We start from the raw sequence: 22,955 nt of genomic DNA on the forward strand, positions 1-22,955 counted from the left end.
ATCCACTCTTGCTCTTCTTAATATAATGCTTCATTTCTTAGATACAGCATTAAAGGAAGGGAAATAAGAAGAATGCAGATACAAAAAGAAGATGTCAAGTTGTCCATATTTGTAGATGATATAAAACTATACTTAAAATATCCTAATGGCTCCATCAAATAAATTTCTTAGGTCTGATAAACACTTGGTAAAGCAGGTTACAAAAAGCAACATTAAATATATTAAACATATTTTTTATATAAAAAACAAATAAAAACAGTAGTTTACCACTCAGGGTCATAGTTACAGTTCCTGAGTCTGTGCTGTGGTCCCAGACAGTCAGCTCATTTTCCACTTCCCCAATTAAAAAAAAAAACCAAAAAAACAAAAAAAATCAGTAATTTGTCAATAAACCAATAAGATCATTCTAAGAATAAAATAATGAAAACTATGCCATTAAAAACTCATTTCAGAAAAATACAATAAAAAGTAAAAACCCTCTCATTTCAGAATAATAAGGTAAAAAGACCCCTTCCATAAAAATTACAAGACACTGGAAAAAAATTGAAGATGGATCTGCAGAATCAACATTATGAAAATGGACATATGACTGAAAAATCTACAGATTCCACACAATCTTCAGCAAAATTCAAGGAAACTCTTCACAGAAAAAAAAAAACTATTCCAAAATAAAAGCATGATAGCCAAGGAATAGCCAAAGAAATCTTGAGAAAAAAGAAAGCCATGCTATAGACACTATAATATTTGAGTTCAAATCTTACTGGGGCCACAGTAACAAAAAAAGCATGGTACTAACACCAAAGCAGACCTGTAGACCAATGGGATAGATCAGAGGACCCCAGAAGTAAATTAATTAGGAAGCCTACAGAGTGGGAGAAGATCTTCACCAGCCATCTGATTTTTTACAAAGATGCCCAAATCATGTATTGAAGGAAAGACAGCTTCAGCAAGTTGGGAAAATGGGTAGCCATATGTAAAAGACTAGAAGTACATTCCTAACTCTCATTCTGTACCAAATTAATTCCAGATAGATGAAAAAAATCTTAATGTAAGGCCTGACATTTTGAAATTACTAGAGGTAAATGGGGGTGGGGCCAATTGCAAGAAATGACAAATGGGAGTGAATCAAATTAAAATTTTTCTTATCAGAAAAACTATGGAAGTGAATTGATAGCCTGCAAAATAGGAGAACATTTTTGTCATTATTCATTTGACAAGGGATTAATATCCAGAATGTATAAAGAACTAAAAGATTCAATAACTCTAAATAATCCAGGTTTTGAAAAGGACCAATCTATTGAACAGTTCTTAAAAGAATTACAAATGGCTAATAAACATATGAAAACAAGCTACACTGAGCCAGTCATTGGTGGCTTACTCTTGTAATCCTAGCTATGGAAGAGCCTGAGATGTAAGGACCCTAGCCAGAAGCCAACCTAGGCAAAAAAAAAAAAAAAAAAAAAAAAAATTCCACAGGAACCTTATCTCCAGTTAACCACAAAAACTTAGAAGTTGAATTGTGTTTCAAATGCTGGAGCACCAGCCCTGATGAAAAAAGCCAAGCAAGACACAAGGTTCACATCTCAACCCCCAGTTCCTCAGTATAGACACAAAACAAACAATGAACACACTTCAGTGATTCAGTTACCCCAATAATAAACAAAGCAAACAACAGCAAAACCTCCTCATCCCACAAATGTATGTTAATACAAAATTAAATTAATAAAGCAAACAACAAATGCTTGCATGAAGGTTTGGGAGGAAAGAAATCCTCATGTGTTGTTGGTAGGAATGCAGATGTTGGTTAAAAACTGCTGTGATGGGCTGGGGGTTTGGCCTAGTGGTTAAAGTGCTTGCCTAACATGCACGAAGACCCAGGTTCGATTCCTCGGTACCACATACATAGAAAAAAGCCAGAAGTGGTGCTGAGGCTCAAGTGGTAGAGCTCTAACCTTGAGAAAGTCCAAGGACAGTGCTCAGGCCTGGAGCTCAAGCCCAGGACTGGCAAAAAAAAAAAAAGTGCAGTGATTTTTAATAAATTCTTTAATAAAAAAATAGAAATAACTTGGGAGACATGAGAAAGGGTATCAATGTTTGTGGAGTAATGCACCTTCTATCTGGTGAACATAATGTAACCCTTCTACTAATTGCAATAAAAATATATATGAAAAAAGAAAAAAAAGTGCAGTGATTGTTTATAGAAGAATTACAGGAGCCTGTATGGAAATAGAGCATTATAGAAGCCTGTCTAGAGAGTCTCCACAAAACTAAAAACAGAATTTCCCGTCATAGCTTTCCTGGATATGTAGTTGAATAAACCAGACAACATACAATGGAGACATCTGCCACACCTATTTTTACTGAAGCTCTATTCACAACAACCAAATTATAAACCAAACTCAGTCTAGGCCCATTACTGAATAAAAAAGAGAATGTGGAATAAACACAAAATGAAGTATTTTCTAACTCATGAAAAGATAAGATCACGTTCTATCAATTATATGGTATTAGAAATGATCCAGTTAGACAAAATAAGTCAGTTTAAAAAGTCATAGAGGGTCATTTTGGAGGAGAAATGAAGCCCGTAGGATGGAAGAGGATGAGAAGGCAACTGAGGTATATATGGAAATGATCCAAATAACATTTTATACACACTCCACAGTGAAACCATTATTTTGTATAAAGGTCAATAAGGCAACAAAGCTTCATTTTCTCAACATGGATTTTTTTTCATTAAAATTCTTTTTTTGCTATTTCTAACCTTGCTTTTAATCAACAAAAGGACCCTCATATCTAGAATGTGATTAAAATCATAAATTAGAAAATAAAGCCATCTATTTTGATAACTATCCATATTTAGCATATAGCTTTATTTCCTGGGTGTATTTACATATCCAGATATACATGTATACTCATAATCATAGGTAGGCTATAATGATATTTTAGTTTTCTCGTTTATGAATATAGTATGAATATCATTCATGTTTACTCATATATAGCAACATAATCATTTTTATAGTATCATGTACTATAAAGTACATATACTATAGTATAAGCATAAACATTTTTCCATCTTTTACTATGATAGGCAGTATTGTGATATTACTGATGTATCTTGGTGTTTTTCCACAATTACTTTTTAAGGACAAATTGTTGAACAAGAACTGCCTACGACAAAAAGGTTTACATGTTTTGAAAGCTCTGAATATTTATTTTCAAGCTACCTTTTAGTGATGTATCCATAAATATTCAGTTTATATACTTATTTTTTTTTGCCAGTCCTGGGGCTTGAACTCAGGGACTGGGCTTTGTTCATGAGCCTCCCTGTGCTGAAGACTAGCATTCTACCACTTATGCCACAGAACCAGTTCAGGCCTTTTCTGTTTGTGTGGTTCTGAGGAATTGAATCCAGGGCTTCATGCATGCTAGGCAAGCACTCTGCCACTAAGTCACATTCCAAGCCCTCAATTTACATTTTTATATGTAGTGTGTAATAGTATTCATCATTCACCAACACTATTTTGTCATTACTTTTAATAGTGATGAAAATAGTAATTAATATTTTTTGCCTTTCTAATAATTAGCAATACTTTGTACTTAGGATTTTAGAACAGTTTTCAACCAAAATAGCATCCCTATAACAAGTATTATGCTTAAGATGAAAGAATTTGACATATAAAAATGAGATTTCAGTTATTTATAATTGTATTTGTGTTTCTTAACTGAAGCTACACAATAAAATTTTCTGGAGAAAAACAAAGACAAAACTCAGGAAACGTCAAATAAGCCACTACATGGTGGGTCCTAACCCAGATCCAGTTATCTCTTAGGGGACATCCTAGAAAATAGTAGTCTTTGAAATCTCTGCTGTTATCCAAATGTCCAAAGGTGGATGAGGGAAGGAAGGTGAAAATCATATTTGATTGAAAAGCAACCTATTTTTTTTCTAAAATGTTTTCCCCAAAATGGTATATTATTTTATATAATACATGGGTCTGACAAATATCCTTTGTAAGCATATCTTTTTAACTATAATTTTATTTTAAACATACAAACATATATAAACTTGTTTTAAATAATGTTTTAAATAACACATATAGAAATTTAAAATTAGAACCAATTTGTACAGAAGATCTGAAATAACTGAAACCTTTACTGTTATGCTGTGTCATTGTAGTAAACCTTCCATTTGATTAAGCATTAAGCCTCACCCAAATATATAGGAATGTTTCCATTTTAGTAATTGCAGTACTTTAACAGTGTGACGCTGGCCTTATCTTCCCAGAATAGCACAATACTTTTTCCTTCTTGATATATGGGCTTTGAAATTGTATTTTAAGTGTACAGTATATGAATTGACTATATTTATCAAAACATTTTGATGAAAATTTGCATTTATTTTTTAACTTTCATCATTTTGTACATAGCACAGAAATGCACATATTTCTGCATTCTTTGCTGCCATCATCTTTTCTTTTGGGTCTATGGAACTGGGGATCAAACCTAGGGCCTTCTCATTTGCAATGTAAGCAAACAATGTATCATTAGCTATTCCAGTCCTTTTTATTTTATTTTGAGACAGGGCCTAGCCAGATTGCTTTTGCTGCCTTCAAACTTCGCCTCTCATGTAGCTGAAACTACACCAGGCCCAGCTAATGAAGATTTTTTTTAAGGAAAAACAATTCCACGATGTCCTTAGAAAAGAATAGAGCATTGATATGCTTATTCTGAGATTAGAAAATAAGCAAAAAGTTTTTAAGGTGTAAATGTCTGTACACATAAAAGGAGTTTTTATCATTATCACTGGCATTACCAGTTATTAGGAGTGTTGACGTTAGTAGAATTGCTGTGTAATAGTGTTAAGTACAAATAAAGCATGGGCAACATATCTTCTTGAAAAATCTCTTTAGCAAATATTTATAGTTTAACCTAGCTGGCTTAAAAGTGCTTTGAGTGTTTTATTTAAAGAATGAGGGTAAAACAACCTTTTTTTGAAAATATATGTTTATGAAATATTTCATGAAATAATAACTATGTTCACAAAGATTCAAGTAAGAGGATTTACCAAACGCTGAAGTAGGCATAAGGTATACAATTCTTTAAATATTCATACTTTTTTCAGAAAACAATCAACACCATGAATATTTCATTACACTTAAATTTTGCTATTTCCATACATAAGTCTAGTGCGTTATTTGCATTTGGATCCAAGCTTTAGAATGTGCCAGTAAAAAGTCGTATTTACTAGCAATCACTCTCAATGTCAATTTTTTTCTGCCTGCTAAATAATAATTACATACTTCAATGTAATGATTACCATTTCTTTGACCAAAGGCACAGCTCATTTTCACAATACTCTAGCGCGCGCGCTAGTGTGTGTGTGTGTGTGTGTGTGTGTGTGTGTGTATCAAGGCTTTGTAGATGAAATTTTTCCTTAGAGGTTATTTTGATCATCTTTAAGTTGCACCTGACATTCATATTTATGATACAAGTAAGTTGCCATTTGAGGTTAACATTATTTTAAAAGCCCACCATCTAAGCTTTCTGGAGGAATCAAAATAGAATGGCATAGTGCCTCTTTGTTCATTTGTATCTTGCAAACAAGAAAGGGTGACTTTTATAAGCATCTGTAAAAGTAATATAAGAATCATGTGGCTCAATACATTTATTTTCTTTAGTTTTCAATACAATCATCAGGAATATTGTTTGGACAATAGGGTAGAAATCTATTACAAGTAAAAAAATCCTATTTTTTCCCCCTTAAGAAACTCAGTTTACCTACAGTAAATAACAAAGAGATCTTATCCTTCTTTTTCTTCCCCAAGTATATTTTTATTGAGATGATTATAACTAGAAAGTTTTAAGTCTCTTTATATATTAGCTCCTGTTAAGTATAAAAGAATTGAAGCCATCCTTTTAAATTATTAAAGGGTATCAATGTATGGGAATTAATGAACATCTATCTGGCAAATATCATGTAACCCTTCTTTAAATTACCATAAAAATATATGAAAAAAACTTACATAAAAAATAAAACATTAAAGGTAGGAATTTTTTTATTTCCTTGTTTATTTCCAAACACAGAATTGGACATAGTTGGAATTCAAAAAGGGTTTGTTGGTTGAATAAAAATCTATTGAGATAATACAACTTAAACTGCTAGAAATTAGATAAGTGGATGCCATGCATGCGGTAGTGTACATGGTAAAAAATGAAAATTGACTCTGCAGTATACTGGTTCACTGCCAAGAGATGAGAAGCAAGAAAAGAGATGGCTAGAAGATGACAAGTTTCTTTACGAGGGCTCCCAAGTAGTTCAATAATTTAAAATCATAGATGAGGTTTTCCCTCAAAGTACTCTGAGTTCTTAAAGTCAGTCATTAATGCTTGGAGTGACTCAAAGAGGAACCTGAATTAGTACAGATTTTGATAGTTGGAGGGAAATCAAGAGATTGCTTATTTTTGAACCACTTAGCCTCATATAAGCATTATCTGGAGAACATATTTTATAGTTCTGTATAAAAACTTTATGGTCTGCTGAAGCCTGTGGGGCAAATGTTTTGTATGTTAAAGCAGTGCTTAATTAAGTTTAGTTTTTAAGCCAAAATGTTTTGTATTTAATGACAGGGGCAGTTGCTAGGAGGGTTTTTTTTTTTTAAATAAATTATACATTAAACATGTACTGGTTAAATAATCAAAAGGTGGCTGGTATTCTGGAACAAGCTAGTATATTGAAGTTCTCAAGTTGGAAAAAAAAGATTATTTCACACAAGATATTATGAGCAAACTTTTTTTTTCTTACTGGCAATTGGAGCAAAGACTGGAAAGTCTTCCCAAATAAACTAAACTGATACAAGACCATAAGCTGTGAGCCCTGGAGATGGAGGTAGTTGAGTTGAATCTGATGAAGAAAAAAATGGTGCTGTGCTCCTTGGAAGAGTCTGTAGACACCAACAATATTCTGTATACAGTTATAATTTGTATATGTGTATAAATACATGGCTGTATATGCAACTATCAGTAATAGTCTCAAACATCTGTACAAAAAAAGGCACAACACTCACACCAAGCCGATAGCGTTTAAAAATGTCATGGTAGATAATCTGGATGAAAACAACTCTGTGCCAAGAAACTTTGTAAGCTGATATTCCCAAATACTGATTTTTATCCATAAAATTTAAAAACCTAAGCAATGCTAGGTATTACTTTACCATAACACCATTATCATTTGCTTTCTAAATGCTTTCATTGCCAATAGGCAATGAAAATGTGAAAATGTTTTCAGAGAGAAGAAAATATAATGGCGGAGTATAATAAATATAATTCATTTTTCAATCCTATTCAAATATCAAAACATTTCCATCAGTATTTATGAGTAGTTTTTAGTGATGATAATAATAAATTCAAAAATAATTTTTATGATGCCTACCTTCCAATAAGAACTTTATTAATATTCTTTTCACAGCAGGACACATTAATGTATATTTATATAAACATGTTAGCCACTATCTTTATTCTCTGAATGTTGATATAAGTTCCTAACATTCTTTTAAAGGCAATAGCAAGGCCTAAGGTATACTGGTTTTTTGGTTTTCATATAGAAAGAAGAAAGACTCCGAACCAAAGCATAGAGGGGAGGGAAGACAAGATGAGAAGAGAGCAATGCGGAATCATTCAAACGCTGTCTCTGCACTCAGTGCAGACAAAATGCTGGGGAGGAAGAAAGTAGAAAGGATGTAACTTAGATCCTTGAATGCACTATATGTATAGCTTTGATTATATTAGGGTCAGTCTTGTCATTATTAGCATAATCATAAGGCCTCTGTTAAACCATAAACTTTTTTGTAATCGATTATTTATTTGAGCAAACTCAGGGTGTTGTGAATACTAGGTAAACACTTACTCATGGAGTTTTACCTTTAACCTCTTTCCTTTCTTGACACATAAAATTGCTATGTACATAAGGTATATAGGATAAAACCAAATGAAATGTACTCTAGGATATGGAAACAAGAGGTTTATCTTGTGTGACTGTTGTTCTTAATGTATTATTCTCTTAATGTGCTATTATTCATTACTTCTCTTTTTTGCCCTTATGGTTAATCTCATGTTATTACTGTATCTGACTTTGTTACCTGGTATACTGTATATGTTTTTTTTGAAATAGGGAAGGAAAGGGGAAGAATGATGATTGGGAGGGGGTGGAGGGAGGAAAATGGAGACAAAAACATGAGAAGGGGTATCAATGTGTGAGAAGTAATGCACCTACTACCTGACTAATGAAACTAACTCCTCTATACATTATCCTGACAATAAAATAAAAAAATAGCTCTGCAACTAAAAAATGCCTGAAAAAGTTCATATTACTCAAGTAAAAACGTTAAAAAAATGGTAAAAAGGGATTTTACAAATGTATTTAAGGTTCTTTAATCAAATTCACCTCTTCTACAGCAACCATCTCTTTAATCACACAGAATATTTATTTTGAGAAAATAAAAGTTGAGGAAAAAAATTAAGTAAGACTCTTATTTTACATAGTTTATGTTTTCTCAATGTGCATGGGGAATAGTTAAATACTTCATTAGTATCCCAATTTGAAGTTTTATCTTATTGTTTAATGAGCAGATGTTGGGTTTTTAAACAAATTTTGCCAACTTTGGATCCTTCTATATATTGTATCCTATAATACCCAAAATGCTGAACTGAGTTCAGTATATCCTAGGTGTTCAAAAATGTTCAATTACCACATAATTCTAAAATAGTACAGAATCAATTCTGTAATTACTAATTTTTAATATATTTTGATAGATGAAATAGAATAGAAACAAAAGCACAGAGAACAGTGCATGGATCAGGCATTATTTTACAGACATTGTTCCCAACAACTTATATACATAAGCATTAGGTCATTTCAGTGTATCTGTTCCTAAAAACATGAAGTAGAATAGTCATCAAACTTTTATATTTCACTGTTAAACATTCATGTCTGCTGTGGATTGCAATGCCAGTTTCTTATTTTTGGAAGAAACAAAGAAGTTAAAAAGCACTGCTTTCTGTGCCCACTCTCTGGGGGATGGTTTGTAGGGCTGTATTTGGGGACTGTATTTATTGAGTATAATGTGAAAGACACCCCGGAGAGTTGTATAACTAGGAGTCCTGCTCTAGGGTATCTGTGCTAAGCATTCACTTCTATGCTTTGGCCATGGGTAGAATTCTGAGCTTCCCGGGTCTAATTCTAAACTCAGAAGTTCCTCAGCAACTCCTGACTTCTATTGTCTACCTCTATTTTTTCTTTTCTTCCTCTTTCTTTTTATTGTTGTTGGAGACTGGGACTCAAACTTGGCATCTGATGAACTTGTTCACTGGCTGGTGCTCTACCATTTGAGTCATGCTACAACACTTAGTTCTACTTCTAAATCTATAAAAAGGCAAGTTGTTACCTGAAATTTCCAAACATAACCATCAGAAAACAATTTCCCCACATTTTTCTTTGCAGTGTTGATAAATTGCAATATCACAAATTTACAATTTGAATTTAGTGTGAAATGAAAGTGGAAATGAAATCCATTTTGGTGATTCCGAAGGAATACTGTACTTGTTTTTTTTTCATTGTTTTGTTATGGGCCAAATTATTGTGGCATTGAGATTACTCTCTACAATCTAGAGCATTTTTTTCAAACTTCTTGAATGTTTTTGTACCACTTGGTTTTAGTAAATAAGCTACTGCACTGAAAGATTTTCAGAGGATTTATAAGTGAGCTTAATGGAACACAATTCTCCCAATTTGCATATTGGGACAATTTATTTGAAAGGTACAAATAGATCATTGAATAGCCAACATATCATGTAACCCTGAGTTCTGTTTATCACCTTTGATCACTAGACTTATATCTTAATTTAACATATTTTCAATTTTTTTGCACACAAGTAAATGTTAAACCTGACATATATAAACAAAACAAGGGGTGTGATCTTGATATTAGGAGACATTCTTAAACAATAATACACTATCTGTGGTAAAAATATCTTACAGCAAAGAAATGTCTCTTGCAAAAACTCAAAAAATAGGTATAGAATTTTAATCATACAGTACAAAATTTATATTAGTTGTTTGGTTCAAGAACAAGGATAGAAGGAAAATTTTAACCTATAAGCATGTGCACTGGAATGGGGGTAAAATCTAGCCATTTAAAACACTGGGTGGAAACACTTTTGATAGCAGCTATTATTAATTCAATCATCAATTTCAAGAAGCGCTGTCTTTTTTTTTTGTCTAAAAGCTTATTTCTACATAAACTTCTTATACTCTGAGAGGATAACATATAGTACAATCTGCTCAAAACATTTTCATTCCTTAATCTTCCTGTAATTGTCACCAAATGCAGGATAGGTAGGAGACAACAATTTCCCTTTTCTTTACTGCCACATTCTGAGAATAAATACATAGAATAAAACAGAAAAAAACCCCAGCCCAAATCATTACTTTGTAGTCATTTGCCCAAAGCACTCTTTGTGGTCTCTCTCTCTACATACCTACCATTTCAATGGCTGTCCTGAATTTCAATCAAATCCATTTTGTGCTGAAAGAAAACACCTTTTTCTGCAGTTTAAAAATATACAAGATATATACTCATGACATTATTTCTTCAGAAGTTTATTTATATTCTTATTAGTCTGCATATATTTAAGAGTTAAGGAAAATAAATGCTTGCATCATTTTTTTTCTTCTTTCACAAATCCATGCTCTTGTCCCTCAGACTGTAGTTTCATGTGGTTAGCAGAATCAATTAGATGTCTCTTATTAGCAAAAATACAATATAAAAATCATTTTAAAGAAAAAAGGGTGTGTTTAATGACTTTATCATAGTGGGAGAAAGAAGTGTTGCCAAGCATGTTAGCAGAGTAATTCAATTTTTTTTCCTCCTTAAAATTGTAAAAACAGGGCTGGGAATATGGACTAGAGGTTGACTGCTGACCTAGAATGCATGAAGCCCTGGGTTAGATTCTTCAGTACCACATAAAACAGAAAAAGCCAGAAGCGACTCTGTGGCTCAAGTGATGAGTGCTAGCCTTGAGCAAAAGAAATTCAGGGACAGTGCCAGGCCCTAAGGTCAAGCCTCAGGAGTAGCAAAAAAAAAAAAAAAAAAAGAAAGAAAGAAAGACAGACAGACCAATCACAGGGCCAGTGAACATGTTGCTGGGCAGGTTAAGGCTTCTGGATTATTGGTATAGGTAATTTGTTCTGTGCTAAATTGGTGTGCAGTAGTCAAGAGGCCTGGGAGGCCTTTGGAAGTTTGCTAGGCAAGGGCACTTGATTTTGGATTCCTTCCTGCACCAGAGCACTGTAGGCCAGGCACTGGAACCATGTGCATGCTAAATTTGTCTCTCTTGCAAAATTGAAGGTTTTATTAAAAGTACATTCCTGTGTTCAGTGGTCTAAATGTTTGGACTAGGAATTAGGCACTTAGGGGTTTGATTGCCAGATGCACCAGAATACTCCTATCCAAATTCAGGCACATTGCTAAACATCCTGCTGTTAGGATGCATTAAGCTCCATTTATGATTAAATATTCAAAAAATGAAGACACCTGTACCCATCAGAAGCTTTATAGGAAAGGGAATTTTACAACACCAAATAGAATGAATAAAAAAAATGAAGTTTTAGAAATGTTTGCTAAGTACTTCGGACTGTTAACCACTTTTGGTCACAATCATTGTGTCCGACTCCTACGCTTAATTTGTAGTATATTTCCAATACAGACACATATAGAAATCAAAAGCAAGCCTAAAAAACAATTTTGGAGGCTGATATAAAAATTCTAAAAGAAGCTGTAAAAGTAAATTATGTTTATTGAAGCATTTTCAGAGCAAGTCATGTGTTTTTTTGTTTCTTTGTTTTTTGTTGTTGTTGTTGCTGTTGTTACTGTTGTTGGTTGTCAGAGCCTAGGTACTGTCCCTGAGCTTTTTGATTAAGGTTAGCACTCTACCACTTCCAACACCAGGCACACTTTGGGTTTTCTGGTGGTTAACTGGAGAGAAGAATCTCATGGACTTTCTTGCCTGGGGATCTGCATTCCTCAGATTCCAAGCTTCCCGAGTGGCTAGGACTGTAGGTATGAATCACTGTTGCCTGGCAAGTAATTTTTTTTTTTTTGCCGGTCCTGGGCTTGCACTCAGGGCTTGGGCCCTGTTCTTGGACCACAGCACCACTTCCAGCTTTTTCTGTGTGTGTGGTACTAAGGAATTGAACCCAGGGCTTCGAGCATGCTAGGTGAGAACTCTACCAGTAGACCATGCTCCTAACCCCCAAGCAAGTAATTTTTCTTTTTTTTTTTTTTTTGCCAGTCCTGGGGCTTGAACTCAGGGTCTGAGTACTGTCCTTGGGCTTTCTCAAGGCTGGAGCTCTACTACTTGAGCCTCAGCACCACTTCTGGCATTTTTCTATGTATGTGGTACCGAGGAATTGAACCCGGGTCTCCATGCATGCTAGGCAAGCACTTTAACCACTAGGCCAAACTCCTGGCCAACAAGTAATTTTTCTTAATGTAATTTTTTGGGGGCGATACCGAAAGATTTGATCTCAAGGACTTGTGCTTGCTAAGGCAGGTTCTGTTATAACTGAGCTATGATTCTAGACCTTTTTGCCTTGGTTATTACTAAAATAAGGTTTCTCTTTTTTTCCCAAGCCAGCCTGGACCATGATTGTTCTATTTGAGCTTCCTGTGTACCTGTGGTGACAGGCATGCACCACTATGCCCAGGTTTTCACTGGATAAGACAGGATCTTTTGAACTTGATACCTGGGGTTGGCCTCAAATGCATTCCTCCTGATTTTAGCCTCCAGTAGCTAGGATTACAGACATGAGCCACTTGTGCTTGACTTAAAATACTTTTGAAGTACTGTTTAGGAATAAATAAAGGCACTAACTGAGTAGATTAATTGTTGTGTGTAGGCTATTACCACTTGTATATAGGTTATGTTGTCAATTGGCCTCTTTCACTTTTTTTCCATGACCTTATGACTAAAAAGACATGGTTAGATTTTATCCAGCATGTCTCAAATATATACTGATATATAGGTGCTATTGTCTCACATCTGTAATCCAAGATACTCTGGAGGCAGTGGCTTGAGGTCCAAGTACCAGTACACACACACACACACACACACACACACACACACACACACACACACACACACACCCCAAAACCAAAAAAAGTATGTTGACATGGCACCCATAAAAGAAATAATAATTGCCCAAGGGAGCAGAAGGAAAGAATGCAGAAACATGACTCCTAACATGGCTTAATATGTTAGTATTTTTGAACGCTAAATGTTTTAGATGAAAAACTTATGAAGTTGGGAAGAAAATGGAATGTGAAATCAGACAGACCTGAGTTCAGATCCTGACTCCATATGTTCTAGAAAACTGCACATTTTATAAATAGTACAGATAAGCTACCTGGCACAGAATAGTTACTCAATGATAGCCATATGCAGTATTTAAAGAATAAATGTGTCTGTCTCCTAATGTTTACCCATGTATTAGGAATAACTAGCAAAACTCTCACAAAGATACCTGTGACTACCATCTGCTATCTCAGTCTGAGAATAAATGATAAATGTCAGTGTAACTGGATATTCCGGCTAAGCAATTACAATGACAATATATTCAGTAGATGCAACTCACTTTATAGCTAAAGGAGATGTGACATTAAGACCTCCTCAATATTTACCTCATCAACCTATTTCACAACCAGTTGCACATTAGATCTATATACAGTAATTAGTGTTTACTTTTATTAGGTTCTAATACTTCAAACATTGTTACTGACTTAGATTTTATCAAGCATATCCTATCTGTTTGCTTCCACATGATTGGTCACATTCATGTCATTACTTGATATTTACCATGACTCCTTTAGCTATTTATATGCTAATTATCTTCTTATATTAGTAATTTCTAATCCATATACTTTGATACCCCATGCAGGTTAGATGTTTTACCCAGGTAAATGGACCAAGATTCTATAGTCGACAATCAGGACAGAAAAAGAATATAAATAAACGTTGGTCTTTTCCATTAAGCACATACAAATTTAGACCTGAAATGAAGTATATTTAGGTAAGGTATATCAAAACTATAGAGTATGAGATTAACTATGTCTCACCAAAAATGACTGAAGGTTAGCTCAATAAATATAGTACAGTTAAAACTAGTCATGGAGTTTACGAAACTTTAATCTTCTAAATGCATACAAATAAATTTTATTTGTGTTGGAGTATCTAAAATGGAATTGAATTAGTGAAAAGTAGGAAGCCCTTTATGCATCTTTCAATCAGCCTGTTAAACACATTAAAAATAAAATTTGCAAGAGCTTATAAACTAACAATATCAAGAAGGCACTAAGTCATTTCAAGTATCTTATAAATCTATATTCTTTCTGATACAAGAGGCAATAGGGCATTTCTTCATTAAGTGCTGACATCACAACATAACACAGAACACAGGCTGTGAAGGTTGGCAAGTGTAAGTTGGCAACAAGAGGGGGGAAGGCACTAGATTTTACTATTAGCAACAGACATGTGGCTCATACTTCTTTATGCATATTGACACCATGGCTTATCAGTAAGGACTTCAGCATTTTCTCATTTTCAGTAGTAATCAGGGTTTTATTATTTATTGCTATGGACTGAAGCCAGTATCTGTGCATGTGAAATAAGCACTCCAGTACTAAGCTTTACTTCTAACCCTCAAATAATCTTGGCTTCTGTTTTCAAATATAAACTGTAATGGCTTTGCAATCTTCTTTTATTCTTCCCTGTCATTCGAAGTCATTGATGTTGAGTTTTGAGTAGTTTTCTGATGTTTTCCCAGGTTTTTTTTGATGTTTCAATAAATTTACCTTTTCAGGGATTCTCTACACTTTTTATAAGGATTTTTTGAGGTTTTTTTTTAACTAAACAGCTCCTTTTCTAATGTGTCTGCTTAAATAAACTTGTCTTCATAATGAAGATGCACATTAATTTGGATTCAAAACCTTAATGTCAATGCCAAAAGCAATAGTTTGGTTTTATAAGAAAATTTAAAACAATTTCAAGATCAAAAATTCTGGAAATCAGGTTTTCAAGCCTTATTTTTATTAGAAACCTTAAATTATTACTTTTTTAAAAAAAGGAAGTAGCCAATATCCATTTTTAAATTTTGTCAAGCAAATAATAAAGAATAGCAAACTAGGATAAGAAAACACATTAGAAGACAGCTTCCTATTTCACACAACTTCTAGTCACCTTTTCCTATCCATTCCCCTATTTCTGTTCAGCAGCAAGAAAAGTAATATCCATTTATTTTTGCCTTTTTGGGTTATCCAAGTGAGTTTCATTTACCTGAATACAAACAAAAGCTAGGGGGAATGGTTTTTGTAATGATACAGACCAACGATATGACTCTCAAACCAGAAAACCTGGCCTTCTATGGCTTCTTTTGCAGTCTGTAGTCCAATAGTTATTAAACCGACTGAAAGTTAAGCAATATGCAAAGTGACACAGATTGACAACAAATAACGGAAACACACGGAATCCCCTTAGCTGTTACTCTTTCCAATAGACAAATCCCTAGAATTCTGTCAATAAAATTATAAATATTAAAGAAATGAAGAGAATTTTCACAATGGGGGAGGGAGGATAGCTTCTTATCATAATAAATATTTTGGTACATTTTTTTTAAATGTAGAAAAATTTAGTACCTTTGGGTACTTTTTTCTAAGAGAACCATACCTGCTTCAGAACTTGTTTGATTATAGCTGCTAACAATGCTGTTTGGTATCACTGGAGTGGACGACGTTGAAATTCTTGACTGAGATGGATTGGGATGTAAAGAATTTCCTAAAGCCATGCCCGACTGACTGAGCATCCCACAGTTCCCGCTAGCCTGAATCTGATTTATTAAACCTGCGAGATGGTGGTTGGGGACTGGATTGTTACTGTGAGCGAAGTTAGTGTTTGCATTGTGGCAGTGCACAGCTTCCCCTCTTAAAGGTAGGTTCTGTGTCAGTGAATTCTGAAGCACACCGGAGTTCACACTGGGATCTGTAAAATGCAGCTGGTTAGCAGAGCAAGGCAAAGCAGTATTTGAGCCCCCACAACCTGGGGTACTATTGCTACTCAAGTGAGAGCTTTGACAACTCATAGACTGTAGTAACTGAGACATTGACGTGATGGGAAATGAGCCCTGACCCTGCTTCCTCAGCACGTCAGGGCCGGGCTTAGGAACTGCGGAGTTTTCCATTTGAGACTGTCTGAGCAAGCTCAACACTGTGGTAGGTGGCTGTTTTCTTTTCCGCAGGGAGTCTTTCTGCTGAGACATCAGCTTATCTCTTAGTGCTGCTCGACCACTCTGCCCTTCACCTGTTGGGAGAAGCGTGTTGGCAGTAGGTGGGAACATGGTGTTTAAAGTGCTATGTCCTTCCGCGTTGCCGCTGCCGACAACAGCTCCAGAACTGCTACTGCTGCTACTGTTGTTACCAGCAAGTTTGTTTTGATTTGCTAGCTGTGCTTTGGCTGCTGCTGAGAGTAAACTACTTGCTGGAAAGGAGGCAGCATTGTGCTGGTTCAAGATCTGATTTAAAGGCATTCCCAGCAAACCAGGCTGACTCTTCACAGAACCACTGCCGGCAGATGCAGTGGGGAAGGCTGCACTGCATGGAGTATTTAGTACATTACTCATTCCAGCAATTAATGGGTTGGGGATATCCTTGTACTGATGATGTCCGTCGGACTTGGTAGAAGGGCTTGACGGCATGGATGGCCTCGGGGACCCTATTGTTGACCTTGGCGACCGGGGTGGAACCTTTATGCCACTGCAAGCGGCCTGGGGTCCTACAGGTAGCATCATGAAATTTCCGTGGTCGGATGATGTGGAAGATGAGCGTGATCTTTGGGGCGATGCCTCAATCCTTCCAATTCCAGCCCCCATCATGTGCACTGGGGATGTCACTGGAGAAGGGGACAGGGAGGTTGAAGCTGAATGCTGAACTCTTTGTACATGACTCCCGTGATTCATGTGACCAGGTTTTATGGTTGGCAAAGGGAGATTACTTGGCAAAGGAACAACAGCAGGAGGCATGCTTACATTCATCACAGGTACCTGAGAGTGGACACTTGAATGGAAACTGGCTGGATTAATGATAACAGGGTTCTGATTCACTGGTTTACTAGGAATAGGGTCAAGAATGCCAAGTGGATCTTTCTCAGATGTTAATGGCTTTTTCTGAAGAGCACAAGAAGGTGGAGGAGGGGGAGGTGGGCCTTGGGGTGGTTTGTGGTGGAACATTGCGCGTGGCATTTCCATGTTAGCTGAAAAATTACACATTGATTTTTTCATGACTGGACTCTTTGTAGTCAAGGTTGGGGAAAGAGGTATATTAGTCCTTCCAGCCATTGCACAGGATGACTGCACAGGAGAACCGTGAAGCATTACTGAAGGTGGAGAAAGGGGAGTCCTATTCAAGTGGATTGGACTGGAGTTGGGAGCTCCATGAAAACCAGGGTTATTTCTTGTGAAAACATCAGGGCTTCCAAGTGGGTCAGTCCTTGGAGAGATTGAGCCATCTCCATAGATTTGGGAACCTGATGACGCGGGGCTAGGTAGGCCTCCGTGGCTACCACGGAATGGAGATTTCTGTCCATGTTCACTGCTGCCCAATCTCTGCCGGGGGTAGACAGGGTGGAGTTCTTGCTGCTGGCTTCCAGGCAAGTCTTGTACATACAGCCTTCCCATGGCATTCGATGATCCAATCATTAACTTGAAAGGATTCTTACATTCAGGCATTACAGAATTTGTAATTCCTTCGTGAGACTTGTTTCTTACTGATCTTGGAGTTGCTGCCCTTGAAGGTACTACTGGAGTTGCATCTGAGATGTGAAAGAGATAGGAAAAAAATCTGTTAATAGTCTCAGTTATTATTATTAGCATTTTTGTTGAAAGGAAGGGAAGGGGAGAAGGGAAATGGGAAAGGAATGGGAAATAAGGCTGTCTGGAAATACAAATTTGCCAGTAAAAGCTGTGGTTTTATACACTTAAGGAAAAGGTTCCAGAAGCTGTACGATTTAAATAATGTATATTTTTCTCCTGTAGATGACCAAAGGCTCTTATTAACTGTTTATTATGCTGTTTGGGTTGGGTAAGCACAGGTATTTAAATTCTGACATCCATTCTAATAATATTTTGAACATGCAAAATCTAGACTGATGGAAATGGTGATGTTACTATCTTGGGTTTGAAATTTTTGAGAAAATGACAGAAAATTGAAATTAGTGTGGCAAATTTTTGTGTGTGATATCAACCATTTATGCATTGCTACAAGAAAATCTGTTAGTCTGTAACTGTTTTTGTCTTATCAGAATGTTCTAAGGACAGCTATAGTAAGATTTACTTATATCAGTGGTTACCCTGTAAGAGAAAGGCTCTTAATTTTGTGAATTAAGTGACTGGAATTCTAAATCTTTTGTAATGGAGGTAATAATGAGAATTAACATATCCATGGTACAACCACATTCAGCCTTACATCATATCTCTATAATACTATAATTTCTTAATCAGTACTTATTGAAAATCAGCTACCTATAGTCAGGTATACTGGGAAAAAGACTGCAATTATTTTATTAGGACAGAAGTCTCATCTAAAATTTAGTTGGATGCCTAAAATCAGTACTGAGTTTCAGTTGAGTATTCTCTTTTTACACCAGTACATTTCACCCTGTCTGACTTTTTGGAATCTTTTCAGTTCTTTTGGAGATCAGACAGAATATAGGCAACAAAAGCAAGCTGCCTCATCATACAGAATTTTCACTCTATCATGTCAGAACTCTAGGTTTAAGTTTTTTAGCCTCCAAGGATGTTTAACTATTTTATGAAGTTGTGCCTTCTAAAACAGAGATGTCAAATAAAATTCATGTCATATGTCAATTCCCAACAGTTTGCGGTAGCTGCTTAGACAGTGTGTTCTAAAGGATGCTAAGCTGTAGGTGGCTCCATAAGAAAATGACAATGTACCTATTAAGGCACTAGAGATGAAAGTATTTATCCTACCTACTTTGAGTCTGAGAGCATATTACCAAGTACACTTTAGGTTTATTTGCAGTTATAGGTATACTCAATTAAAAATAGTCACCACGTTAAGAGAAATATACTTATATTACTTGTTAGATAGTAAATAGGTTAAATTATGCAATAATAAAATCTAAGACATTGGCTCTCAACCTGTCCTGTGCCATGCAAAAGTTTAGGAAGGGCACATTCCAGCAGTAATAGAAAGCAATGAGCATGAATTCTTCTTGAAAATATAGACCTTGTGATTTTAATCTTGTAGGGTGTGTTTTGTAGAGTAATTATAGAGTTTTAATTTATAGAATACTGAGAGCCAAAAACATAATATCAGGCAGCAGATAAATTCAACTGAAGCTTATTGTCTTGTGCAAAAGTTAAAGTAGAAATGTACTGAAATATGTGGGACACTGCCTGGTGTATAGTGAGAACATGGTTATCTGCTAAAAACAATCTAATACTAACACAGGAATGTGTTCTCTTTATCGACAAAAGCCACCTGCTTGCATCTTTTCTTGGGTAAGAAAGTATGTAATTATCTGCAATTCACTGATTAAAATATAGACATTAGCATTTTTCTGTTTCACTGACCAAAGGTAGACAACAGTTGTGGCTTAAAAATGATTTATTCTATTCTGGTAGGTAAGTAGTTATAATTTTTAATATAAGAACAGTAAGAAAAAAAAGTTAGTCTGTTACTATTCTATAGTTAGAAATTAAAGTATGTGACCGTTAGCAAGTGTTATGCTAAGATAACTCATCAGGTACTTCCATTTAATAGCATAAATATAAGCAAAATAAGTGTTTATGTATATATTTATAGGGAGGTGAATGCTATGTGGGTCTTTTGAATTTTAATTATTTAATCTTCAGTGTTATAATGTAATGTAAGGAAAAAGTAAGTGTTAGGTCTGAAGGTAGTAAAAGAGTAGTTATTAACTGAATACAGTGCAGAATTTTAAAAAGAGACAGAGATGTATCTCTCATTGCCTATCTGATTTATTTAACTACAATAATGAAACTTGCATGCATAGGAATAGTAGGGAACCTAAACCAATATTCTGCTAGGATCTTTAGAAAGATAATGAAGCAGCCCCTGTAAAATGGGTAAAAGTGCTCAATAGAATGTAGTCCTATGACATGGGTCATAGATAATAGCATGTGCAAACACACTGGATAAGATCGATATAAAAATGAAACAAAGCTACTTCAAGGTGGCAGCATAATGGTAAATTTAAAGTAATTTGCTATTAGCAAATACTCTTTATGCTCTTGAAGATTTTTGTGTATGTGTGTGTGTACTAGGGCTTAAACACAGGGTCTCATGCTCTCAGTTTTTTCACTTAGGACTGGCATTTTATTGCTTGAGTCTCAACTCCAATTCTGGCAGTTTGTTGATTAACTGGAGATAGTCACAGATTTGTCTATCCAGGTTGGCTTCAAGCCTTGATCCTCCAATCTAAGTATCTCAAGTAGCTAGGATTAATTTAATAATCACATGTGTGAAAGAAAAGCTCCCTACAAGATTTTTTTCTTATATAACCTTATGGTAAAAATTTCAGATTATTCTTGTTGAAGTTCACAGATGTAATACATTATTCAACAGTAGATCTATGGTAACAACTGCCACATTTGCTTTCTCTTCCCTCTTCACATCTAAGTGTGTCTTTCATTATCTTATGATTTGGCAACTGTTCTTTGCATTCAAGGCTCTCAATAGCTTTGGCCCCAATTTACACTTAATTAATCTTTCACTTGAGTCAGATTAGTTTGCTTATCTTTCCTTGTTATGCTATCTTATATTTATTCTGAAGAATAAGTTTAAAATTTCCCTCATATGTTTGAATTGCTATTTTCAAGGCTGTCCCAAATCTGAATTCTGACATAGAACTATCTACAATTACTACAGGTTTACACCTGCCGTCCCTATTTTTCAGTACTCTATAGATCAACTGTCCTTCCTCAACAAATGCTTTGGTGCTTGGCTGTACTTTATTCTAAATGATTGTACAAGTGTTCAGCAGGCTGTAACATTTTGGAAGGAGTTCCCAATCTAGCCTTTGGAAAGGAGTTCCCAATCTAGTCATCTCACAGTGTAATTTCATCAAGCATTCATAAAAGGAAGAAAATATTTTCACAATGGAAAATGCACATAAATATAACTGTGAACAAAGTAGACTTAAGCCCCAAATGTGGGACCATGGACAATACATGCTTCCTTCGTGAGGATCTAGCATCACCCATGTGTTAGGCCTGCCACAATATGTTTAATCTGTACACAACTGTGAGAAAGCAACCAGCCACATCCACATTGAGGAAGATCTTGCAAAGCAGGACTGAATTCTTCAAAAATTTCAACAACATAAATGACTGAACAAGTTGGCGAATTATTATAAAGACATCTAATAACTAACTGAATCCTGGATTAAAAAGTATTTTTATTAGGAAAACTGAAGGAATTTAATATAGATAGAATATCAGAGCACAGTGTTCTGCCACTGTTTTCATTCCTCAATGCATTTTCGGATTGCATTGTGGCAGTGTAGGAGAGTGTCCTGTGTGATCATTTTTGTTTTCTTTTTAGGATAATGTTGGGTTTGAACTCAAGGCTTGTTAAACAGTATTTTAGTCTTTGAGCCATAGATTCCCAGACCTTTTTGCTTTAGTGTGTTTTAAAAATAGGGTCATGCACTTTTTATCCCTGGTCTTGAACGAAGAACCTCGTACTTTTGACACCTTGGTAGCTGGGATTACAAGCACGTAATCTCATCCTAATAACCCACCACCATCCCTGGATTATTTCTTTGAGATAAAGTTTTGCTAATTTTCTTATTTTCCTGCCTGGGCTGGTCTCAATATATGATCTTCCTATCTTAACTTCCTGTGCAGCGAGATTATAGGTGTATATCACCACAGAGGTGAACTGTGATAACTCCTGCAACTTCACTGATGAATTCAATGGAATGGCATATGAGTATTCAGTGAACTACATTTGTAATTTTTCCACAACTTTGGAAAGTTTAAAAAAAGGAAGTACGTGTGTGTGTGTGTGTGTGTGTGTGTGTGTGTGTATGCCTTGCGGAAATTTATAAGAAAATTCTTGGTAATGTGATTTCTGTTAGGTAAATGTCCAGAGAATATTTTATTTGGCTTGGTTTCTAATATAGCTTAGTTCCTAACAACATGCCAAGTTATGTCTTAAGAGCTGATATCACGGATTTCAATGCAGACCTAGAAAATGGCTACACTTATTTTTTTTAAAAACCAAAGGCATTTTTACTTTTGTTAGCTAAGCTCTATTCATTGGTATAGTATTTATATGTATTTCTTAGTCCCCATAGATAGATAATACAGATAAGAAATTTTGAGAAATCAACTGGTACCTTTTGAGGATGAATTGTTCTTTGTACTAAAATTATAAAATACTTAGAAAGTATTGTATGTGTTCCAAAAGTGGAATGGGAAAGTGCTTGGCAATGTGGTTTCTAGCAACTCCTTTTGGACCAGATTAGGACAGAATTCCTAGCCCTTCCACTGTGTTACATACTTGTTCCTCCTCCGGGACTGGTGAGCACCAGAGAGGGATGTGGGGCTTCCATGCTTTTGTGAAGGGTGGCCACTGCAATGATTTTTCTTTTATGTATGCATAGCTTTGTGACATCTTCATCTGCCTTAACATCTTCTGCAGTTCTCTGCTTCACAGCAGCCCCAGGATCAAAATTAAACACCTGGAAAAAGCACAGCTTCAGTTTAGAATATATCTGTGACAAATTAATGAACAATGCCTCTTTTTAAAAAAGAGGAAGTTGGGGCCAGGAGTTTGGCCTAGTGGTAGAGTGTTGCCTAGCATGCA

The 22,955-nt window shown here is 35.3% G+C and overlaps 1 protein-coding gene across 4 annotated transcripts in view; it reads right to left on the reverse strand.

Annotated features, from left to right (window-relative positions):
• Positions 1 to 22,955, reverse strand: part of Mbd5 (methyl-CpG binding domain protein 5) — a 142,061-nt gene that overhangs the window by 36,669 nt on the left and 82,437 nt on the right. For all 4 annotated transcript variants that reach the window (XR_016537261.1, XM_090342858.1, XM_090342856.1 and 1 more), the window contains exons 5-6: positions 22,650 to 22,830; positions 15,775 to 17,910 (exon numbers count right to left, since the gene is read on the reverse strand). Coding sequence is in view for 3 of the 4 variants with exons in the window: in XM_090342858.1 (XP_090198984.1) it covers positions 15,775 to 17,910; positions 22,650 to 22,830 (2,317 nt within the window). In the remaining variant the exon portion in view is untranslated. The remainder of the gene's footprint in view (positions 1 to 15,774; positions 17,911 to 22,649; positions 22,831 to 22,955) is intronic.

The sequence above is a fragment of the Megascapheus bottae genome, chromosome 12 (assembly GCF_031878675.1).
Source record: "Megascapheus bottae isolate mThoBot1 chromosome 12, mThoBot2.hap1, whole genome shotgun sequence".
Classification (NCBI taxonomy): Eukaryota; Metazoa; Chordata; class Mammalia; order Rodentia; family Geomyidae; genus Megascapheus; species Megascapheus bottae.